The sequence below is a fragment of the Schistocerca americana genome, chromosome 3 (assembly GCF_021461395.2).
Source record: "Schistocerca americana isolate TAMUIC-IGC-003095 chromosome 3, iqSchAmer2.1, whole genome shotgun sequence".
NCBI classification, from domain to species: Eukaryota; Metazoa; Arthropoda; class Insecta; order Orthoptera; family Acrididae; genus Schistocerca; species Schistocerca americana.
Window position 1 is genome coordinate 664,687,632 of NC_060121.1, and position 16,538 is coordinate 664,704,169.

General features: G+C 39.6%; 1 protein-coding gene across 1 annotated transcript in view; it reads right to left on the reverse strand.

Moving 5' to 3' along the window:
* The window catches only part of LOC124606299 (beta-alanine transporter-like), a 489,380-nt gene that overhangs the window by 106,222 nt on the left and 366,620 nt on the right, over positions 1-16,538 (reverse strand). The window contains exon 6 of the mRNA XM_047138280.1: positions 703-821. Within this exon, the coding sequence (XP_046994236.1) occupies positions 703-821 (119 nt within the window). The remainder of the gene's footprint in view (positions 1-702; positions 822-16,538) is intronic.

Consider the following 16,538-nt stretch of genomic DNA (forward strand, 5'->3'; position numbering starts at 1 on the left):
AATTTACCCTACGTTTAGTTCGTTAGTATCAACAGTCATCGTTCCTTTTAAAAAGAGTGTGTTTTGAATAAAGTACTCTTCATAAGTATTATTACAGTTGTTGATTGGGTAATAATATGAGCCCATGACTACCAATCCATTCTGTGATAACCGCACATCCACAGTACTTTCCATTTCTGCAACGTATGCGGGGCACGTTTTAGGAGATTCACCCTGTATATCGGAAGTGTGAATCTTTCGCCAGAGAGACAGACAACTTCGATCAGGCCGGAGAGAAAAGAATTGGTCTCTGCTTGTGAATTTTCAACCTCCTTTTCCTCAGTATGCCCAGAGAATTTACCTTATAATCCGGTACCAAGTTTGCATTGTTCTACGTAGTTGCTGTCCGTTTCAGAATGATTTGTGTTACGCATGAAGTCGCTAGTGTAGTGGCAGGTAAAACTTAACGTAAACAATTTAGGTGCGAATAAGCAGATCACTGTTATAATAAAACAAATTTTTTTTTATTGTATTCACCCCATTATAAAACCCCCATATCAGCCTATTTGCTTACTGAAGGCATCACAGAATATTTCTCAACTACCCCATTTTGAGTGTTCTGTGTGTTTACCATCTTTTATTGTACTGTTGGTATACTGGTGCGTACTGATATCCAGTGATACGCAGCAGTCTCTGTGGAGAGGAACAGAGAGGCGGACTCACCAGATGAAGGTGATGATGAGCGTCTTGCGGCGCATGTTGGGCGTGCGCACCAGGTCGGTGATGCCGTAGCGGCGCTGCTTCTCGCGGTGCTGCACGTGCTGCTCCACCTGGAACCTGCGCTGCAACAACAGGCCGCCTTCAGTCTGCTGTCTGGCCCAGTCGGCGGTCTACACCAGCCTCTCATCTAGCTAACGCTACACCCCCGCTGTCTGGCTCTATGAAGGGGCAAAGCGCTCACTCTGAACTTCTAGGTGCCTTGTTTTTTCTCCAGATGGACTCCGAAAAGCACCCCTCTGCTGATAGTGAGCAAAAGTATCCGAACTACCCCAACTAATTCGGAATTGACAATTAGTAGTCGCGACGGGCGGGTGTCAAGGTATGAAAGGAGACCGGGAATATTCTATCGTGAATCACAGTAGGGCAGCGATTGGCAGTCTAACAACACTTGATTTCATAGTCACAGAACATATAATACGACATGTCAAAGATACACTGTCCTAAGAGTAAATAAAGTCTCTCACTTGCCCGAAGTACACCACTCTCTCACATCCTCCCCACCCTGGTCGACCTCCAAAGGTACGGCCAGCTGCACAGGAAGACTAATGATGTGACCTTCTGGTGTCCGGAGTATTGCCCTGCCGTCTCTTTCCGATAGTACCTTTCCTATCCTGGCCTTCTTCCACACATGTCGCGTACGAAGCTCCTCTTGGATCAGCACGACGTCGCCAGGGGGAAAGGGGATGACTCGTCCCGATTGGCGTTTAACTTCCTGGTGGTTCCGGAGCTCCAGTAGGTATTCTTTAATCCAACGGTTCCAAAAACTGTCACAAAGTTGCTGTCTCAGTCGGAATTCCATTGTTAAATTCGTGTTCGCTGAAGGCTCTGGTCCCGTCGGAATAGTCGTAAGTTTTTCTCCCATCAGAAAATGGGAAGGTGTGAGTGCATCACAATCATCTCCTGATGTGATGGGCCTGGAGTTCACCACGGCTTCAATACTGATCAAGGTGGTATTCCGGGTTTCGGCACCAAATTCTTATATTGAGAATCACAGTAGGGCAGCGATTGGCAGTCTAACAACACTTTATTTTATAGTCACAGAACATACAATACAACGTGTCAGAGATACACTGTCCTAAGAGTAAACAGTCTCTCACTTGCCCGAAGTACATTACTCTGTGACATATACTGTAGTGAGTGGAGAAGCAATAACAGCAGAATGGTTCAGCCTGGAATGCTCAGTGGCTTCGAACGAAGAGTAGTCAACGTCACCTGAATAACAGATCCATGGTATACGACTCAATATTTATAATGCTCCCCAAGTCGAATGCTGGCAATCTGTTATGTGTTGGAAACGCGAAAGAATACACACAGCTAAACCAATTCCGGACCGCATATCCAGACGCACAGGGGACGTCTAGCATTGCACAGAATGGTTGTAAATTGTAGCGTGTAATCAGTAGTATGAGACACTTGTTAGTACCAAAGTGATATCGGCAGTCCTGGTAGCAGAGTGTGCTTGGGGAGATGAAAGGAATTCGGTGTAATGTACGAACAGCTCCTCACAAGCCCCTCATTTCTCCAGCCAATGCTGAGCGACGCTTGATGTGGTGTAAAGAGCGACGCTACTGGCATTTGGATGGCTGGATACGAATTATTTAAAGTGATGTATCACGCTATGTCACGTGTGCGTCGGATGGAATGGTTTGAGCTTGGCAAATGACAGCAGAACGTTCCCTGCCGTCATGTATACTTCTAATACTGAAGTGCAGAAGAGGAGAATAATACCATTCCTGAAATGGACTGGCCCGCACACTGCCGCGACCTGAAGCCAAAGGAACGCCACTGGAATGTTTCAGAAGTTCCACTTCAGTCCAGACCACAGATTCAACATCACTACCTCCTCTGATATATTTGGAGAAGATGTGCTTTCAATCTTCCACAAACATTCATACATCACGCTTAATGTGAAAATTCTCTAATACACTACTGGCCATTAAAATTGATACACCACGAAGATGACGTGCTACAGACGCGAAATTTAACCGACAGGAAGAAGAGGCTGTGATGTGCAAATGATTAGCTTTTCAGAGCATTCACACAAGGCTGGCGCCGGTGGCAACACTTACAATGTGCTGATATGAGGAAAGTTTCCAACCGATTTTTCATCACAAACAGCAGTTGACCGGCGTTGCCTGGTGAAACGTTGTTGTGATGAAAGTGTAAGGAGGAGAACTGCGTACCATCACGTTTCCGACTTTGATAAACGTAGGATTGTAGCCTATCACGATTGCGGTTTATCGTATCGCGACATTGCTGTTCGCGTTGGTCGAGATCCAATGACTGTTAGCAGAATGTGGAATCGGTGGGTTCAGGAGGGTAATACGGAACGCCGTGCTGGATCCCAACGGCCGCGTATCACTAGCAGTCGAAATGACAGGCGTCTTATCCGCATGGCTGTAACGGATCGTGCAGCCACGTCTCTATCCCTGAGTCAACAGGTGGGGACGTTTGCAAGACAACAACCATCTGCACGAACAGTTCGACGCGTTTGCATCAGCATGGACTATCAGCTCGGAGACCATGGCTGCAGTTACCCTTGACGCTGCATCACAGAAAGGAGCGCCTGCGATAGTGTACTCAACGACGAACCTGGGTGCACGATTGGCATTTTTTCGGATGAATCCAGGTTCTGTTTACAGCACCATGATGGTCGCATCCGTGTTTGGTGACATAGCGGTGAACGCATATTGGAAGCGTGTATTCGTCATCGCCATACTGGCGTATCACCCGGCGTGATGGTATGGGGTACCATTGGTTACACGTCTCGGTCACCTCTTGTCCGCATTGACGGCTCTTTGAACAGTGGGTGTTACATTTCAGATGTGTTACGGCCCGTGGCTCTACCCTTCATTCGATCCCTGCGAAACCTTACATTTCAGCCGGATAAAACACGACTGCACGTTCCAGGCCCTGTACGGGCCTTTCTGGATGCAGAAAATGTTCGACTGCTGCCCTGGCTAACACATTCTCCAGATCTCTCACCAATTGAAAACGTCTGGTCAATGGTAGCCGAGCAACTGGCTCGTCACAATACGCCAGTCACTACTCTTGATGAACTGTGGTATTGTATTGAAGTTGCATGGGCAGCTGTACCTCTCCAAGCTCTGTTTGACTTAATGCCGAGGCGTATCAAGGCCGTTATTACGGCCAGGGGTGGTTGTTCTGCGTACTGATTTCTCAGGATCTATGCACCCAAACTGCGTGATAATGTAATCACATGTCAGTTCTAGTATAATATATCTGTCCGATGAATACCCGTTTATCATCTGCATTGCTTCTTGGTGTTGCAATTTTAATGGCCAGTAGTGTAGGTATTCCCGATACCTTTGATCAAATTATGTACTAAAAATTTCTGTAGTTAAAGCTTTATGAATTATTCCTGCCCCTCTCCAGTTTAATAAACCGCCGAAAACTGTTAACTGGAAAAACCAAGTCAAGGAGACATGGAATACAACTTCAATCAGCCAGTCCCTACATGTTGCACCCAAACTCCAGCAACGAAGCTCCGGAAATTTCTTCGGGGTATTTTGTGAGTATTTTATTATGACGATATAAGTTGCTACTTTACGTTTGATATTTAAGAAACGTAATGTGAGCTCTATGTTTTAATTCCATGTGTCATACTTCATATTTGTACTTTCTACACTTTTTAAAACGGTAGTCAAAAACACCAAGAAGTTCTGAGTAAGAGCACTGTGATCTTTGGTTGCCGGTAGCACTGTCGTCGTAGTTACTGCGTTCGGTGACAAGTGAGTGAGTGAGTCACATGTTGGTCACACTACTCACAGGCCTGGAAATAGTTTGCAAAGCATAGTGATAACGATACAGAAGATGTTTAAGTAGCGAAATATGATTCGGCAGAGATTCATTTCAGAAGTGCGAAGATTTGCTGGTAATGTTATTGCTGCATTGCTTGCCTGTGTGTAATATAGGATGCGTTGGGGAAACGGTAAGTTTTTTGTGGAATTTTTATTTACTGTTTCGGGTTAGCTAGTTTCATTGCTCGGACATGAGTAGGAAAAGTTATCTGTTGACAAAATCTGCACTCGAAAGTTACCGATTTCTCATTCTTTCACATTTCAATAATTAATATCATGCCAGAGTCATGTTTTCAATAATAAATACGTTTTTTAAAGACAGTTGTAACTGTTAAAGAAGATGTCACTGCTTTAATACAGTTTTTAAATGCTAGTCTCTTCAAATTATTCAGTAAATGCAATTTCCTCTAGCGTGTCTTCGCGAATTTAATTATTTTAATTGTGTTTGTCGGTGCATTGCTCTTTGCGGAATCAGTGATTAAAGCTAAAGCTAAATGTGCAGAGAATACTGGAATTTCCTTGCACTGTACTGCGCAAGCTTTCTTTCCATTTTACCTGGCTTGCTGCGCTGTATTTTCGTGTTCATTACTTTCGAGCCGAATCGAGTTTCCATTGTCACAGTTAACACATGAAAATTTGTTAGAGAGAGTTTTTATCACAGTCATGTCTATAAGATTTTTCATAGTCAGGTGTTACATTAAAAAATTAATATGAGGTTCACATTAGGTAAAGTTAAGTTTAAATTTCGTTTCTCGGCAATCGGTTCCATTCTTATACTGCAGTGTTACTTTTGCGTGTGTATTATCTAGCCTTTAGAATGTTGTTTGGTTAGCTGCTTACGAAAAATCACAGGGCAATTTTTAGGAACATTTTTGGTTAATTTATTCTTTCAAAATTAGTTTTGTACTTTTACAAAGCAATTTTATTCTGATAGTATTGTGTGCTGGAATTGCAAAACACGTATTGTGACGTCGCTCATTTTAGCACTGTCCACGTACTGCACAATACAGAGTTTCGCAGGAAAGATTATTTAACATACAGTCTTAAACTTTCCAAGTAATTTAGTAAATGCTATCTCAGATAAAGTTATACAGTTTTAGATAATTTTAGCACTCATTCCTATCAGGAAGTGCAATGTTCAGAATTATAAACAGACACACACGCAGCTAAAGATAGAAAATCAGTTCTGTCCAGTACTGTTATAGCCCACAATATTCAGCTAAGCATATTGTTAATTTGTATTCAGAAAAGTCATAGGGGACCCATGGTCCACTTAGACTCCCTAGAGATTAATAGTGTAATTATAATTTCTAAAACGAAACACTAAGCACACCTGGGCCAATCCGTCAAGCAACCTAAAATCAGTTACAGACAAGTAATAGTGCAGAGGCAGCGAGTAATTAGTTTAAAGATGTAATAATAGAAAGAGGAACACAGTGTAACTCCTATTACTGTATAACTCCTTCCAAAACTGCTACTCCGATAAAAAGAAAGATGAAACGAGAGGAGAAAGACGAGGATTTTGCAACTACAACTACTGAGCAACCAAAATGTAGGAAACATCTGCTACAAGGAAAAAGTGTGAAAGGTTTGTATCAGCAAAGATTAAGTAAAGTTTTGGATGCAGTGAAAGAGGACTGGAGTACTAATAAGCTATACAGTTTCCTGCAGCAGTCAATTAACAACTGAATGGAGATGGTGGAGGTGGCTGATAAAAAGAAGCAATTATATTATATGTGGTTAAACTCTGGAAGTAAAGAGGACTCGAATAGGTACAAGGCATATGAAAAGAGTGCTGAGATATTAACATTAAAGTCTAACGAAGAGGAATAAAGACAGTATTCGCTTGGATACAGGGGATCGGCAGAGGAATGGAGGACGATAAGGAAGAATAAAATGGCTAGCAGTCCCGCACTCACTATACTGCCTATATCTACTGGACTTTGAAGAGCTTCTAGAAGAAAAACGAAGAGACCACCTGATAGACGTCTAAACAAATGCAGTACATTAAGTATACTAGACGAAGATGTAAGAGAGATGCTGAGAAAGGCAAGAAATGGAAAGGCAAGTGGACCGGAAGGAGCTTTGGTGGTACTGTAGAAATATGTTCCCCCTCCCACCCTCAACTGGCGAAACTTATATGTAAATTGTTCAGTCATATTATGGGGGGAGACGAAAGACAGAGAGAGAGAGAGAGCTGTGTATCATACATATCTGCTACCTACAGAAGAGGGAACAAGAAGCACCCAAATAGTTATACGGGAATTAGTGTTATGGCTCCTATCAGCAGGCTGTTTAGTGTAGTACTGGAAAACAAGTTGGAGAAAGAGACTGAAGGAAAGATGTGAGAGGAAATGGCGGTTTTACAGTTGCACAATTTTGTATGGATCGTATTTTTAGCCTTAGACAGATAACTGAGAATGCATGTTCTAAGGGCCAGAAATACACCTAATATTTGTGGATTTAGAATAAGCGTATGATTCTGTACGCACCAGCGTACTATAAGAGGTGATGGAGTACATAGTCGCTGAAGCACAACAGATATCCCTAATTCGAAGAATATGCCACCAGTGGCATGCAGTAGTTTAAACAGGGTGAAATTTGAGTGAGGCGTACTAAACATCGAAAGGACTTCGACAAGGTTGCAGTATGTCACCGAGACAGCGGTATGTATTGGAGAGTGGAATCAGTCATGAGGAGGTAGCGGATTTCGTTTCCGACACGCTATTATCTAGTCATTATTTTACGATGATCACTTATTGACAGCACAAAGTAGAGTGATTCACTAAAATGTGCAAATATTTTTAAATGTTATTCTGCAAGTAAAACTAAAGAAAAAATTTCATATAGACAAAGATCAGCAAATTTTGTGTTACGGAGTAACGGCTAATAAAAGATCTGGCCCCAAATTTAGCAACTTCAGCTATATGAAGCCATCGCAACACTGTACGAGGTTAAAGTAAAGCACCATTTCTATTGATTTTGTTGTTATTGGTCTGGTGAATCTAATAAAACGTTTCCCCGACGTGCATCTGAAGCAGTTTTCAAGAACATCCAGAGAAGCAAAGATTATGTTACAAGTAATTTTGTTTACTTTCCATTAAGAATGTGGAAACGTTGTTGGTGAGGGTTAATTAGTTTTTTCAGTCGTTTACTAACCTTGAAAAGGGTTGGTTTTCTTTATTGTTTAGTAAAAGAACATAATAACAACAGTGTTTTTAAATGAAATCTCATAGTAGTTGTAGTTTGCAGATTATTTATGAAATAGGGATGGCTTTCACACTAACGACAGAGGAATACGCCGGTATGGAGTTTATTTATGGTAAATGTGATGGTAATGCTACGTCTGGAGTTAACGTATATCGCGTACATTATTCAACTCGGAGGGTTCCAAATGCACTAACCATTAGTGGAGTATTCCGAATGTTATGGGAGGCAGGTTCTCTACCTAGCGTTCATAATCAATACGAGCGCTCAGTACGTGAAGACGATGATGAGGATATTATGGATGCCGGTACACGACGTATCTCTCAACGATTAGGCATTTTATAACATAAGGTATGGTGTACACTGAAGTACAATAATCTGTATCCTTACCATAAACAAAAAGTGCATCATTTACATCCGGGAGATTCTGCCCTTCGCTTGGAGCTGTGCAACTTGCTAAATATTAATGGGCAGTTACACAAATATGTTTTATTTACTGATGAGGCACAGTTTACTCGAGATGTTATAAACGATGTATATAACGAGCACGTGTGGTCTGAAGTAACCCACATGTAACAGTGCAACGCCTTTTCCAGCAGCGATTTAGCATAAATGTGTGGCATGGTATAATCAGCACAAACTTTATTGGACCATTCATATTCCCAGGACGTATAACTGGCGAGACGTTCAATTCCTTCAAGAAGAAATGCCTCGCTTGCTCGAAGATGTTCCACTTGCTACACGATTGCAAATGTATGTTCAACATGGCGGAGCGCCTTCACGTTTCACCAACTCCGTTACTACACATTTAACTGAACATTTTCCTTAGAAATGGATTGGTCATGGTGTTACATGTTTGCGGCCACCCAGGTCGCCAGGCGTAACACCAATGGGTTTTTGTGTATCGGGCATTACTTGCTCGCATTATGAATGCAACAGACGATATTAATAACAACCATGTGAAACTGAAACGAGCTACGAAATATGTTCATACACGTGCAGCTAAATGCCATGAACTCGGTGGAGACATTTTTGAACATTTATTGTGAATGTATAGTGAAACTGTATGTACACTGTACAAGTTCCTTAACACTGAGCTTTTTTTCTGATTTAACACGAATTCACTTGTGCTATGATATTAATAAAAACAGATTATCTGATAGCTTCATACAGTTTCAGTTAACTTTATTAACATCATTTTTCCAAAATTAAATTCTCTACAACTTCTGCTGAAAACTTAGTGCAATTATCTGGAATTAAAAAAAAATGCGTCACTTAGGTAATAAATTAAAAATTTTACGAACTTACTCCTTTTCTTCTCTAGATGTTCTGAAAAACTACTGCATATTCACGTTTGTGACATGTTTTATTCACAGATCAATAACAACAAAATAAATGGGAATCTTGCTTTACTTTAGCCTCGTACAATTTTGTAATGGCTTCATATTAGCGAAGTTGCTAAATTTCAGGAAAAGTTGTTTATTAGCCGTACCTCCGAAACTAAATACTTGCGGACCTATATTTAAATGATCTTTTCCCTTAGTTTTACTTGTAGAATGACGTATTACAATATTTGCATATCTTCTTGAATCACTCTCTGTGTGATAAAATAGACAATGGAAGCATCTCAACGAGGCGCGCTCAGAATAGATATGAACAACATAGAATATTTATTAGTGAGAGTAGATGGATATAGTACTGCAGCAAGGAACTACTATAGCTGTAAATCAGTTGAAATTCTTATGATCCATTATCCACTCCTCGGGAAATTGTGAAGTAGATGTGGAACGCAGGATCCTGCAGATAAGAGGTGCAGTTAAAATGCTAAATGGAGTTCTGTGTGGAGCAGGGCAATATCAAAAGAAACAAAAAAAAAGATGATTCTATAAACAATAGTAGAAACTACTACCGACCAGTGCAGAAGGATGGAGTTTCGGGAGCGGCAGAGAAGCAGACATGCAGTAGGTAAAGATGGAATAAAGAGGGCAGCCAGGACACGCAGGACAGAGCGGAGAATAAATTAAATTATAGAAAAAATCGATATGGAACAACCAGTCGTGCTAAGAACTGGGAATACAGCACTTCAATAGAGTGGCCATGTACGGTGAATGGAGCAAGGAAGATGACCGAAAGCAATCGGATGGCCGAGATTAACATGGAGAAGGGGAGTAACTGAAAGATGAGGAAGAAGACTGTCATGATTGTGAAACCTTGCGAATGGGATGCAGGACAACTTCTGAAGGGTGGAGAAGCACTTACAAGTAAAAGTTAGTAACAATTTCTTCGCCTTCTTATCCTCTTTACCACTCTTTCTTTGAAAACACTTTATAAAGAATAGAGAAGCCTGTAATATGTAATTAACAAAACATACAATATAGCCCTTACACGAACACATTTACCATAGTCACAGTGCGGATGGAATACCACGACGCAGAGGAATTTTAAGGCACGGTGATAGCTTACCGTCCCCCGAAGGTACGCAGCAAAAGACACTCCACACCACCTTATCGCCTCTGGCGTAGGGGTGGGAAAACCGACCCCTTAAAAGCGATACCGGTATTTCATTTCTGAATAACCGGTGTTTTTCAGTACTGGTTGGTCTCTGTTATAACAGGTTTTCTTTATTTATTGCCCTGCAGCCAAGCGACTAGCGCGAGGTTTGGTGTTCTCGTAAAGATAAGTTATTTTAGATTATAAAACACATAGATTAGTACTGATTACGTGGTAAATAAGTGTATTAGTGTGCCGTTTAAGTGTACCATTAAAGGTTTCATTTCTCATTACGTAATATAGCAGAAAACGCGAAAAGACCGTACAGTCGTATTTTCTGTTTACGTTCTGCTGCAGCAAATCTATAGAATTTCGTTTAGTTGTTCCTTGCTCTCTCCAGCAATTTAACTTAGCGTACCTCTTCATTATTTAACTAGCATTTCCGGAAAGTAGCGTAAAGTTTAACTTGTTGTTTCAGAAACTTTGCACTTTTGTTTTTGTTTACACACAGTTGCGTATAGGCCAAATTTGTGTAACCATATTTTCGTGTTTATCTGTAATTTAACTGACTTATTCTTAATAAATTATTACGTTTATCATGAGTGAAAAGTGCTTGACTTGCCGTAGAATTGTTAGGTCGGGGCTTTGGTGTGATGGGTGCTGTAGTTTTTTGCATGTGGGTGACTGTAGTGGCGTGGGAATAGGGGAAGTAAATGAGACTCATCAGTGGTTTTGTAGGATTTGTAGTAGAGATAGGAAGATACTGGAACAGGAGGGGAAAATTGCTGCCCTTCGGGCTGAGTTAGACAAGGCCAGGGGAGATCTTGACAGGTTAAGGAGGGAGAAGGGTAAAGAGAGGTGGGAAGTGGCAACAGGCAACAGGAGGAACAGGCCTAGAACTTTGTCTGACAGCTTTATGGTGAATGTGGAAAATAGATTTGACCTGTTGCTTCAGTTAGAAGCTGGTGAGCCTCAAGCAGTTACAGGTGTAGACAGGGCACAACAAACTTTCAGCAGCAAATTGAAAAGTAAGAATGTAGGGAAATCAGTAAAGAGAAAGAAAGTGTTGTTGTTAGGTAGTTCCCATGGAAGAGGTGTTGGCCAACTCTTGCAGGATGAACTAGGATCAGAATACCAGGTCACCAATTTTTTTAAACCTAGTGCTGGTCTGGAGCAGGTGACAGAGGATTTAGGATCACTTTGCAAAGATTTCACTAAGGAAGACACCGTGGTTATAGTGGGTGGGGCAGGTAACAGTATTGACAGAGATCCTGGGTACAGCATAGAGTGTGACCTGGCGAAGATTGCATCAGCATCGAGGCATACCAGTGTTGAGCTTGTATCTGTTCTTGGGCGCCATGACCGACCTCATTTGAACTCTTCTGTCAAGAGAGTTAATTTGGAGCAGGAACGGCTGCTCATGTCGGGTGCGGGGTCACACATTGGTGTGGTTCATGTTGATTCTGTCAGTAGGTGGGATTATACTAGGCATGGCCTTCACCTCAACAGGAAGGGGAAGGGTAAATTGGCTGGGGAAATAGCAGGAAAGTTAAAGGGGGGAGGCACTGTCATGAGTGGTAAAATACCAGTGGTTATAGGATTCAGAAAAGACCCTTTTTTAGGGTAGGGAGGACAGAAAGAAAACAAACTTTAAGAGAGGTTAGAACTGAGACAAACCTTCAGTTTGAGAAAGAAATCAAAAAACATAATTCCAGCTTATTACATCAACATAAACAGCCATTGGTTAAGAATTTTCAACTGTCAGCAGATATTTTAACTCCATCCAATTTTAAGTCAGTCAATGTGAAATGTCAGCTATCTTTATTGCATCAAAATATTCGAGGACTGAGAAATAAAATTAATGAATTAACTATCTGCATAGATGAATTAGAGTCTTCAAACCCAGCTGACATAATCTGCCTCTCTGAACATCATGTGACCACTGGTATACAACTTTTAAGTGTTACAGGGTTTAGGTTAGCATCTCACTATTGTAGATCAGAAATGGAGAAAGGAGGAGTTGCCACATTCATCAGGAACGGTCATAAATTTAAGAACATAGACATTCATAAATTTTGCCTAGAACAGCATATGGAAGCATGTGCAACAGAATTAGAATTTCACAAAAAATCTTTCATAATATTAAGTGTATATCGAGCACCTGCAGGTAACTTTAATCTGTTTGTAAACCACCTTGAAGCTGTACTGGCCCATTTAACAACCAAAAACAAAGAAATAGTGGTTGCTGGTGATTTCAATGTAGATTTCCTTAAAGACTCTCCCAATAAGAACCTATTTGAGTTAGTAACACTATCATTCAACTTAATTCCCACAGTAAAGTTCCCCACTAGGATAACCACTTGCTCACAAACAGCCATTGATAATATCTTTATAGAAAAGTCAAATGAACAAAATTATATTACAAAACCAATAGTCAATGGCCTCTCAGACCATGACATGCAGTTCCTTCTGTTAAATGTTAATACTGAACAAGATATAAAATCTGTTAAATCTGAGCTCAAGAGGGTAATCAGTAAGCCAAAAATTGATTATTTTAGGACACTCCTCAGAGACATTCGCTGGACTGATGTTTACAGTGCTCATGGCATGAATGAAAAATATAACATTTTTGCTAATAAAGTGCTTACCTTATTTGAACACTGCTTTCACCCAAAACTTACCAAGGTTAGAGCAAAGTCTACAAAGAAGTCATGGATTACTCGAGGAATAGGGGTATCTTGTAAAACAAAAAGAAAACTGTATCTGTCAATCCGAAACATTTCCAATGTTGATGCTATAGCACATTATAAGAAATACTGCAAAATATTAAAGACTGTAATACGGATGTCAAAGCAAATATATTACAAGGAAAAGATAGTCATATCAGATAACAAAATAAAGACAATATGGGATATAGTGAAGGAGGAGACCGGTAGAACCAGACATGAAGAGGAACAAATAGCATTAAGAGTAAATGATGCATTGGTGACAGATGTGTATAGTGTTGCAGAACTTTTTAACAAACATTTTATAACTGTTACTGAAAAGATGGGGTTGTCAGGTTCGGTAGATGCTGCTATGGATTACCTTAGACCAGACATTTCAAGTAACTTCCATAATATGAATTTGACCCTCACTACCCCAACAGAAATAATGTCCATCATAAAATCTTTAAAATCAAAAACATCTAGTGGGTATGATGAAATATCAACAAAGTTAATTAAAGAATGTGATTCTGAGCTAAGTAACATATTAAGCTATCTGTGTAACCAGTCGTTTATCAGTGGAATATTTCCCGAATGGCTGAACTATGCTGAAGTTAAGCCACTGTTTAAGAAGGGAGATAAAGAAATAGCATCAAATTTCCGTCCAATTTCACTGTTGCCAGCATTCTCAAAAATTTTCGAAAAAGTAATGTACAGTCGTCTTTATAACCATCTTATCTCAAATAACATACTGTCAAAGTCACAGTTTGGATTTCTAAAAGGTTCTGATATTGAGAAGGCTATCTACACTTACAGTGAAAATGTACTTAATTCATTAGACAAAAAATTGCAGGCAACTGGTATATTTTGTGATCTGTCAAAGGCATTTGACTGTGTAAATCACAATATCCTTTTAAGTAAACTAGAATATTATAGTGTAACAGGAAATGCTGCAAAATGGTTCAAATCTTATATCTCTGGCAGGAAACAAAGGGTGTTATTAGGAAAGAGACATGTATCAAGCTATCAGGCATCATCCAACTGGGAACTAATTACATGTGGGGTCCCACACGGTTCCATTTTGGGGCCCTTACTTTTTCTTGTGTATATCAATGACCTTTCATCAGTAACATTACCAGATGCCAAGTTTGTTTTGTTTGCTGATGATACAAACATTGCAATAAATAGCAAATCAAGTGTAGTCTTAGAAAGATCAGCCAATAAAATATTTGTAGACATTAATCACTGGTTCCTAGCCAATTCTTTGTCACTAAACTTTGAAAAAACACACTACATGCAGTTCAGAACTTGTAAGGGGTGTCCCAAGAGTATATGTCTAACATATGATGACAAGAAGATAGAAGAAGTGGACGGTGTTAAATTCTTGGGATTACAGCTTGATAATAAATTCAACTGGGAGGAGCACACCACAGAACTGCTGAAGCGTCTTAACAAATCTCTGTTTGCAATGCGAATTTTGTCAGACATAGGGGATATAAAAATGAAAAAGCTGGCATACTATGCTTACTTTCATTCCATAATGTCATATGGGATTATTTTCTGGGGTAATTCATCAAGCCAAGCTAAAGTTTTCCGGGCACAAAAACGTGCAGTAAGAATTATATGTGGTGTGAACTCAAGAACATCCTGCAGAAGCCTGTTTAGGGAACTAGGGATACTAACTACAGCTTCCCAATATATTTATTCCTTAATGAAATTTGTCATTAAAAATATATCACTTTTTCAAACCAATAGCTCAATTCATGGAATCAATACTAGAAATAAGAATAATCTTCACAAGGATTTAAAGTCACTTAGTCTTGTACAAAAAGGTGTGCATTATTCAGGAACACACATTTTCAATAACTTGCCAGCAGCCATAAAAAGCTTAACAACCAATGAAATTCAGTTTAAGAGAAGCCTAAAGGATTTATTGGTGGCCAACTCCTTCTACTCCATTGATGAATTTCTGAGGAAAACCAACTGATTTGTATATAAGTACAACATATCTTCTGCACAATTTCAGTGCAGTAATGTGTTCACTGAAAATTTGTGTGTGTGTGTGTGTGTGTGTGTGTGTGTGTGTGTGTGTGTGTAAGTATAATCTAACTTCTGCACCATTTCAGTGCAGTAATGTGTTCATTGTAAATAAGTATTACAGTAGTTGTATTACATGTTTCTTACCTTATAAATAAATAAAAAACTTTTTTATTTTAAATTCAGTGCAATAGTATTTGTAAAATGACTCTTAGTGTTCATTAAAAAATGACGATCATTCCACTTGGGACCTGTGGAATGGTACATTAGCTTATTTGTTTCAGTTTAAATATTTGTCATGTATTGTTGTTTTTCTGACATGTTCCACATCCTGGAGGACCTCCTCACTACGGATCAATTGGAATGAAAGTAAATCTAATCTAATCTAATCTAATGACAGGTAAAAACAGGTATATCAATTTGCCATAGCACAGTGTAAAAATTTTTGGCTTTTAAATAAACCTGCTCTTTAAAAGATGCAATATTTATTGATCTAAGCTATTTCTGTAACAATGCTGACAGGAACTAGTAATAAACGCATGATATGAGGATCGGTACAGCACTGCAGAGACAATAATAATATGCCACGTCAAGTGGCCCATTAGACAATGCGTATGCATGTTCAGAGTGCGGGAGTTACCTAATCCTGGTTAAAAACGCAATAAATAAATTTCGCTAAAATATTAGAAATAATTAAAGATAAAGAAATCCACAAACCTCAGACAACAGCTTATTAAGTATCCGTTATTTCTGTGAAAAAATAAAAGAGAAAATAAATTATGGCAACAGCGATATATTAAAAGTTTCACAGCTCATTTACAGTTTATAAAGAAACCAGGAAGTAGCTGATCTGCACTTTAATCTAAATAATGTTCCTTTATCTGCTTGTATCCTTTTAAAAACGAACAACTCAATACGAAAAATAAGAGTAGTCCATCAACATTTTTCGTCCTTAAGCACTGACCATTTGTAAGGCCAATATATTTGTATGATACTCGATTAGCATATGATTTCCAAGCAGATTTTCCAAACTATTTGGTACAATAGGGAGAATACTGGTGATTTTTAGTGTTATTGAACCATAAATTACTTTTCGAGAAAAGATCGAATGGTCGAACGACTGATTTGTTTTATTTAAGTATTTTAGTTGATATTTTGATTCCAGACATCTTGAAACGTGTAATGCAGAAGACTAGGAGAGTCTTTGAATTCATAAATAACGATCTGATGTCTACGTTGATTACTGGTAATAATAGAAATAAAAAACCGAAACTCGGTTATTTCACAAACCAGTTATCTGGAACGGTTTTAACAGTTAGTTTAAAATGGAGATGAAACAACCGCTATAACCGGAAGTCTGTTAATTTAGTAACAACCGCCGTCTTTGGCGTTTCTTAAATGTGTGACAAGAATCCCGCATCTACGCAACGGCACAGTATTGCATTAGACGGCTGTGCAGGACATCTCTGTGAGAGAGCGAAACCACTCCTCCCTGTGAAAGCTAGAGCTCCATGATCTG